This window comes from Vespa velutina, chromosome 2, assembly GCF_912470025.1.
Source record: "Vespa velutina chromosome 2, iVesVel2.1, whole genome shotgun sequence".
In the NCBI taxonomy this organism is placed as follows: domain Eukaryota; kingdom Metazoa; phylum Arthropoda; class Insecta; order Hymenoptera; family Vespidae; genus Vespa; species Vespa velutina.
The window spans coordinates 14,123,777-14,132,769 of NC_062189.1; the positions used below are offsets into that span (position 1 = coordinate 14,123,777).

Genomic DNA, 8,993 nt, shown 5'->3' on the forward strand with positions numbered 1-8,993 from the left:
TCTTTTCATTTCCAAAAAAATAAATCAGTATTCATTATAAAAACGTCTTAAATTTCCGGAGATAAAACAAAAATGACACTTCGCTTTCACATATGGTTGCATTATCGTATCGCGGGAATTCGATAAAACGGCGCGATAATAATACGAAACGAAGACGTAATCGTATGAAAGGAAGGAAAAAGAAGGTTTCCGCATTTTATCGCGATGGTAGGAGCCAAAGCTTCCCGTACTCGCTATTTCTTAGAACTCTTTGCTATTCGATAGAAGCATTAAATGTTTTTCCTCAGTCGTGTTTCTCCGGCGCCAGGCAGTCGGCAAACCGGATAGCTCGGGACGAATAGCATACAGTACAGTTTGAGCTTCTTCGTACGGTATGTATTTACGTATCCCTCTCTGAGCGTGTGTGTATATTACGTACTAATACACTGAAAGGAAAGACGAAATCCATTTAAGCATATTGGATCACTGAGCTCTGCTTGGTGTTAGCGAGTCTGCAGGTGGTCCCCCCTTTTAAAAATCCAATATTCCTTCGATTTCCCGCTCTTCTCTCTTACTACTACTACGGTGACGACGTAACGACAACGATCGTCCTCTCGTTAGCAACTGATTCATTCGCCTTCAATCGTTTGTCTGATGAGCAAGAACTCGTTTCAAAACTTCGTTCGTACCTCTTCCATTTCAAACAGAATAATTTACTCAGACTTTTCGATTCGCTGTTTAAAGTTTTAAACGGCAGAAATATTCAATCTCGTCGATTCACATCGACGATAACTTTCAGAGGAGAAACTATTATCGTTGATGCGGAACGTTTTTCTTGCGGCGTTCGTAATTATCGAGTAAACGTTCTAATGGCTTTCAAGAGACAGAGACAAAGAAAATAGAAATAAAGAGAGAGAGAGAGAGAGAGAGAGAGAGAGAGAGAGAGAGAGTGATAAAGACAGAAAGAGAGGAAGAGAGAAAGAGAAAGGCAAACAGAAAAGATCCTTCGTAAATTCAGTTAATGGGATTGATCTACTTTTCCTCTTCTACCTCAAGGTACGAGCCACGATTAAAAGCATCTCCCCAACCCTTCGATTTCGATCGTTTTAATTTCAATGAACTTTTATTACATTGTAAATGTTCTCTCTTTTCTCTCAATACTAAGAATACTAACTGAAAGTGAACAAACGAGCAAGTTTCTTTTGAAGAAACGATCCTAGGTAATTTGAATAATTAATAGCGAGAGTCACTCGTTGAGAATCGAAATCCTTGAACGAGTAGAATCGGCCGAGCAACGGAGCAAATGGAATCGCATTGTTTACCGTTAAATGTCCTCTCGGCTCTCTTTTATCCTGCCAATTTCGAGCTCTCAACACGAATGGACATATAACTGCTTAGTATCGTCGTACGGCGTCCATCTTCGAGCTTTTGCGAAGGTATATACTATATGTATATATATATATATACATATATATATATATATATATATATATACATAGATACGTATATATGTATATACCTTGCCAAGGATGTGATAATCACCTCGTTTACGAGAAGACTTTATGGAAGCAGAAAACCGTAACTTCGACGCTCTCCCGACATATTTTATATGAATATCGGACAACCGTTGCTCCTTAATGTCAACCTTCTACATTTTACGTTCATTTTCGATTTTTTCCTTTTTATCTCTCGTATTTTCGACGAAAATCCTGATGATTTCAAAAATTATTCATTCCTTGATATTTTCGGAACTGAAATACTCGGCATATACTTTCACTTTCATTTCACGAACTCGATCTATCTTGAAGCAAGTTTTTCTTTTCCTTTCTAATATCTAAATAAAATAACTTTCAAATATTTGTAACTTTATTATGTTTTCTTATAATTTATCAGTTTTTTTTTTTTTTATATGCAGATTCTTTCTTTCGCAAAGATTCAAAAACAGTTCCAGTTAATCTCGAATTATCGAGCAATGACCGATATAGAGGCAGCATGCACTCACTCTCCATAACTATATCGAGCAACATAATCATTGAATACACTCGTGCACCTGCCGCCTCTCCCCGTCGAACGCAAGTTATCTGACAGCAGTCATCTCGTCATTTAGAACGTTTTATGCTGACGAAACTGACAGCAGGCACGTGTGTCATCAAGTTGAAAAGAGTCATCGTTTAAGAGCACAATTACTGATGTCTAATGTCAAGGTCGAATTTTGAAAGATGTTAATAATCAAAGAGAAGTCGACCGTTCGAGTTATTTAAGAAGACTAGCGTTTTTGCGGTTCGTTTATCAAATCTCTCTGATCACGTATACGCATGTAGGTTCAAATATGATACATATGCATGAATACGCTCACATTGATAAATGAAATTATCATTGCCTAGTCAATTACTGAATGGAACAATAGAGAAATATGTATAACTACTAGCCAGTTCTTCGCAATATGGACAGAAAGAAAAGAACTGAGGAAGAAAGAGGTCAGCAAATGACTTGTATACGTCACATTTTCCACTTCTCTACAACATAAGTTCATTGACATTTAAAGCCAGTTTTGCTGCAGACTCTTGAGAAATATGTACATCAGTAAATGTACGTCCGCTCTTCCACGGAGTAACGGATCGGAATAAACCTTGCTCGAGACTCGCTGTTACCATTGGAGTTACTACCGATATATTACGGTTATATATACTATGTTATATTATGGTTATATATGCTATATGTACTACGATTATATATACGTTTAACAAGCATACCAAGTGCGTGAAAAATGTTGAATCGAGTGAATAAATGGAGATCGTATAGGAAAACTGGTTCGAACGTTTAGCCGACTCTTGGATAGTGAGCTGGATAAGAATCAAATTTATAATACTTCTTATAAATGATAGTGTGATGTATTAATTAATTGCTAATGTATTCAGTGACTCAATCGAAGACTTTTCTCAGAAGTGGGAATATTTTTAAAGTCAAACATTCAGATTCATTTTTCTTTATCACTGTTTTTTTTTTTGTTTTTTAGTTAAGAATCTTCGAAGTTAAATCATCTCAAGTTATTTATTTAGATGACGTTATTAAAATGCATCGACGATAACAGTCAAATCATTTGTACAACGAAACGATCTATTCGAATTTACTGGTATCGTTTTATTTGATATCATGAACTATTTTAAAATAAATCAAGACCCGTCATTAAATGAGAGTACTTTCTTACCAAAGTATTACGACACAATGACAACGGGCGTTGATCCCGCCTCTCTTTTTATCTTTTCCCTCATTGCCTTCTCTTTTTCGTATCTCGGTAAAAAAAAACACCGATAATCAGGTTTCTATAAAAACTTTTGTCGATTATCTAATTCGTTCAATGCCTCGTTCGAACGTTGCACGTTTTCTCTTTAATCGTCGAACTGTGAAATAGAAAGGAATGTTTACACACCTCGCGAAGAGGCCTTTGTGTTAATGCATGACATTGTTACGCTTGAGCTGACTCAATGTCCGCTATATTTTAATATACAAAAACAGCTGTCTTTAAAGACGGTATTGACTACACAGCTTTCGAAATCATATTCATAATCAACCTCCTACACGAATATAAATTTAATCTATTACCGCGAAAAATTAATTCTCGTCGCTTATTCGACTCTCATGTATATTTGTAATAAATTTATAAAAAAAGAAAAAATATATTAAAGGATAAATCATATTCAGTTTTATGCTAATATGAATTATTTCTCTTTTTTTCAGAACTGAATGTTCTTAACATTCTTTTACCAAGGATTTGATTATCGTACTTTTTTACTATAATGACTACGTTTGTTTTATCGTTCCCAATATTACGGTATGTATGTATATTGATAAATACGTAATTATTATAGAAAATGTTGTGGTTAAAAATATGTTATCATTTATCATAAGTGGATATTTTTGATAAAATAATATAATAGTCTCATTAATTCGTCTGTATCTTTTGTAGAATGGAAGTACTCACTAAATACGACGTAAAGTAATCTACTTTACGTATTGCAAGGACGGCTAGCTTTTCTGTATTAAAAAAAGAAAAAGATATCTTGACAGAGTCTTTAGTTCGTCAAGCCCGTCAGTTGTACGGTAACGGTAGAACAAGACGGTTTCGAAACGTTTCTCTAGAATCGGTTCGCTTACTATCGATTATATTTTCAACGAGATGGCGAGTGTCGATAATGATTTGGAGGAGCTTATGGGGCATCTCGGAGAATTTGGGAGATATCAATTCTGGCAATTCTGTTTACACATCGTTGGAGCTTTGACTGCTGGTTTACATATGTTAACTTTATTGACTGTTGCTGCAGTACCTGCTCACAAATGCGTTATACCAGCCATCAAATCCACTCTCATAGATACATTAAACGATTCGTTGGTTGTAGCGAACATAAATAACACGATCATTATATCAGAGCCATTGGACACTTGTAATTATTTGGACGAATTTAACGTAACAAAGAAGTGCGAATTTTGGACATATGACACGGAATATTTCAAATCGTCACGTGGTATGGAGTGGAATTTCGTTTGTTCGCGTAGATGGATGGGTGCAATGGCACAGTCGGCATATATGTTCGGTGTGTTTGTTGGTGCTGTGACCTTGGGTAGTCTCGCCGATAAATACGGAAGGAAGATAATCTTCTACGTCTCCGCGGTATTGCAACTGATACTCGGTACCATGGTCGCTTTGGTCAACGAGTATTACACTTTCCTTCTCGTGAGATTCCTCTACGGCATCTTTGGCTCAGCTGGCTCTTATATAACCGGATTTGTACTGACGATGGAACTGGTGGGCGCCTCAAAGAGGACTATCTGCGGCATAATGTTCCAATTCGCTTTCGCAACTGGTTTTATGTTAGTCGCTGTTTGGGGTGCTCTGATTAAGGATCGAACCTGGTTACAAATAATTTACGGACTACACAGTGCACTAATGCTAGGACACTGGTGGCTCATGGACGAATCCCCAAGATGGTTATGGGCTCAAGGCCGAGCTAAGGAGGCCGTAGAAATCGTGAAGAGAGCCTTAAAGATGAACGGGAATAACGTGAACTTGAAGAGCGGAAAATTCCTTGCAACTTCGAAGATAAAGCATAACTCCGAGGAAGATAAAACTCATAACGGATTTGATTTATTGAAAACTCCGAATCTTCGAAAGAAAACCTTGAACGTATGCCTCAACTGGTTCGCCAATTCGATTGTTTATTACGGCTTATCTTTGAATTCTGGAAATCTTGTAGGCAATCCTTATTTAATGCTCTTCTTGAGCGGCCTCGTCGAGCTGCCATCGTATGTTATGCTAATATTTCTAATGGATCGTACTGGTAGAAGGTGTCTCGTCAGTACATTCATGTTAGTCGGCGGCCTTTGCTGTATATGTGCAGCTTTCGTCCCGAAGGAGGACAATATTGGAGCGACAGTGACAGCTGTTATAGTATTGTTCGGTAAGGCCTGTATCGCGGCATCCTTCGCAGTGATCTACAATTACACGGCCGAACTATTTCCCACGGTAGTGAGGAACACGGCCCTTGGTATTGGCTCCATGTGCGCTCGTCTCAGCGGTGCCCTAACGCCATTGATCATGCTCTTAGATTTTCTAGATCCGAAAGTACCAGCCACGTTGTTTGGTTTGGTAGCCTTGGCCTCTGGCTTCCTAGCTCTTTATTTACCAGAAACCGTAAATCAGCCGATGCCAGAGACAATCGAGGACGGTGAGAACTTCGGTAAACACGACACGTGCTTCACCACCTGCCTTGGCGATAGAAAGCACCATTATGTCGACACTTACGAAGTCACTCTTGATCAAATGACCGATAAAGAGGAAAAAGACAAATTAAATGAAACTTAATGTTGAACTGCACTTATATAAATTCTATTCAACGCATTTAAGTTTTCTTATCATCGTTTCTTTTCTCACAAAAAATTAATCTTGCGATAAGGCGTCATAAACTCGTCATGCCAATCTCATAAAATCATGTTAGCTTAAGAGTAATAATTCGAAACTTTGATCGGAATCATGTCGTATGAAGAAACACTTTCTTTCCCACTCTCATTCATCTCATAACATCTTAATTGGAATTTAATGGACGTATATTGATTATTTTGTTTGATAAAATCATTTGGAGTTTATGTTACATCGTCCTACAATGCGTATATGATACGTGTGAATAAACGCGTATATAGCATGGTCTTTTTAAGATAATCATTGAGAATAACTAAAGTGCCTTTTATCTAATGACAATCCAAACTCGTTTTTATTACTATTATAATAACGTTGTAACCGTCCTTTTTCTTTTCATATAAATCGAATAAAATATGAATTAAAAAAGGAGGGATTATCATTGAAATTATGTCCGACGATGCGACTTGCGAAAAACCGGTTTGGTTGGTTTTCGAATATTCAAATTGGGACCACTATTGTTGTTGTTTTCGCATAATTAATTTTTAGCGCAATCTAATGATACATAGCGATCTATAAATATATCTGTACACATACATACATAATATATATACACATACATTTAATATATTTTTATTATCAATATATATGGGAGCATGTCAATTTCTCAAGATCGATTTTTGACAAATTATATATAATAACAATCAATCAAGATCGACTTTTAATAAATTACAAAGCATGCGAATACAAATTGTAACATAAAATTCTGTAAAATATATGTATGCGTATTAATTAATGATATATAAATTGTGATTAAGTATGAAAAATAAATTTAAAAAAAAAAATATATATATATATATATATATATATATATATATATATATTTGTACGTGCCTCGTACTGTATATTGATTTATTTAGGACTGTACTTCTACAAAATTACGCTGGCAGTGTTAAAGTTAAGGACAGAACGAGATAACGGAACGAATAGAGCTTTAAAGCACTCCTATGACCTTAATCGCGCGAAATGCAATTCCAGGATGATCCCCTTATGAACTATCCTTTGACCAGCTGAAGCTATCTCGCTCACGTCTTATCCGTATGTAGGAGGCTAATGGAAAAAGTTGATCGTTTTGTGGTAGTGACCCAACGTTTTTCCAATCATAAAGTTTGGAAAAACGTTGGGTCACTACGGTAAACGTGGCTTGCCTCGCCGTTTTGATTTTTTTTTTTTTTATCCTTTCCTGCCTGTCTATCTGTCTTACTCTATCTCTTCCTTCTTTTTATTACAAACATAACCGAGAAATAAGTAATACAAAACATTTTATCACAAAGATTTTTCGAGCGACACGATTGAAATGATTTTAACGCCGATTTATGTTACTAATAAATAAAACATTGTCTGAAACGGCAAACGTAATGCGTTTTATGGGAGGTCTGCACACGCTAAACATACTTTCCTCGCGATAGAGAATTTAGGTTATACCTTTCACTCGCGTTACGTACTACATCTATAGAGTTATTTTTATGGAATCATGTTTGATTGTTTTGTCGCGCCTTTATTAGTCTTAATGATATTGAGTTAAATTAATCGGTCGTCGATACGATGATTAATCTAAATCATTTCCAATCGAAAATGTTGAAATCGTACGAAAAGATAGTTATCGGGAACGTTAAAATATGTTTTCTTTTTTTTTTTCTTTTGAAGAAGGATTGTCCATAATTAAAACATATAATAAAATATCTCTAATTAAACTGATGATTCTAATAAGTAATTTACACAATAGCTATCCTCGGTGATTTGTTTTTTTCATTCAAAATGCAATCAACGATCCTTCGCGTTTCGTTGAGGTAAAACGTATCTTCTACATAATTATTCTATTCACGTACAAGTCCTGATAAAATGCGTGATGCACCGTGAATAATCTGACGACGTTAAACGTAAGAATGTATAGAATATATCTTGCACTGGTAGTCCTCTAAGTCAGTCACGTAAATATCGACTATATGTATTACTATTTGCAAACATTATCTGACGATATCGATCATTTGTTATTATTAATTATCGATATAATTAATAGTAATAAAAAAAATAATTGCAGTTGCCAATGTTTTCTCATATTTTTTTTTTCTTTTTACATTGTAAAACATGTAACTTATATAAAATATTTTTTTCTTCGTTAATGAAAGTAATCCAAAAGGATTGGAAATATTAAAAAAAAAAAAAAAAAAAAAAAAAAAAAAAAAGCATCCACGGTAAAAAAATGTCTCTTTGTTATTTAAAATAGCCGTCGAAACAATAGAACAAATGCTCTCACCTGGAAGCTTCAATGCGCGTTTTGCTATACGCCGAGAATCCAGGAAAGTCTGTTCCAGGACACCCTGTAGCGGCTAGCGCGCGTCGTCAACTGAAACTGTGCGTGAGTTTGCGTGCCGGTTAAAATGCTGAAAACATTGCACAAGGCGCGCGCAACTCTATCAAATATTCGAGCTCTTTGTGTCTCGAGGGACTATCGACCTTCCTGAATCATCCCTGTGTTACTCCATGATCTCTATTGCTTCTCTTCTGACTACTCTTTTCCCCAATAATTTTCAACGTTTCTTGATGTAAACGATAAGAAGGAGATCGGAATACCTTATGATTGGTTTTTATGCTTGAAACCGCCTTCCAATCGAGAGAACAATAGATTTTAATTAAGAAGGACCTCTGATCGATTTGAGGACCATCATTCGACCATACTATCTCCTGATTACATATTCCTCATCAGCGTAAGATCGATATTAATCCTTGATTAATTATCGAGATAAGTACGTCCGCATTTTTGAAAACTCCTCGATCGTTCAATTTAAATCAATGAAACAATCTATCTTCTAATCGTCAACAAATTCAACAAGAATTTGACATAAAAAATAAATGATACCACGAGCATTCGGTTAAGTTACTATCGAATGATGAAACGTAAGTAACTATTGTGTCACTGACTCTTTGGGTTATTGCGAAAAAGATAATTCAGCGGGAGAATACAAAAGGTAGAAAACAATGTTGAATCATTTTTATTCTTACACAGGAGTACGACGTTATCTTAACGTGTGAGTAATTTCCG

At 35.8% G+C, this 8,993-nt stretch overlaps 2 protein-coding genes across 10 annotated transcripts in view; one reads left to right on the forward strand and one right to left on the reverse strand.

Annotated features, from left to right (window-relative positions):
* Positions 1-6,722, forward strand: part of LOC124947051 (organic cation transporter protein) — a 6,889-nt gene extending 167 nt beyond the window's left edge. The window contains exons 1-5 of one of the 9 annotated variants that reach the window (XM_047488656.1): positions 293-371; positions 1,895-2,456; positions 2,540-3,510; positions 3,718-3,811; positions 3,947-6,722. In XM_047488656.1, the coding sequence (XP_047344612.1) occupies positions 4,157-5,839 (1,683 nt within the window). In that variant the 5' untranslated portion in view covers positions 293-371; positions 1,895-2,456; positions 2,540-3,510; positions 3,718-3,811; positions 3,947-4,156 and the 3' untranslated portion in view covers positions 5,840-6,722. Of the gene's footprint in view, positions 1-247; positions 372-1,894; positions 3,511-3,717; positions 3,812-3,946 lie in introns of those variants that run through there. The other 8 variants (XM_047488657.1, XM_047488651.1, XM_047488654.1 and 5 more) reach the window with 8 other exon arrangements.
* Positions 1-8,338, reverse strand: part of LOC124947049 (aminopeptidase N) — a 21,469-nt gene extending 13,131 nt beyond the window's left edge. Inside the window, exon 1 of the mRNA XM_047488645.1 lies at positions 8,208-8,338. The gene's annotated coding sequence lies outside the window, so the exon portion shown is untranslated. The remainder of the gene's footprint in view (positions 1-8,207) is intronic.
* Positions 8,339-8,993: the final 655 nt, after the last annotated feature.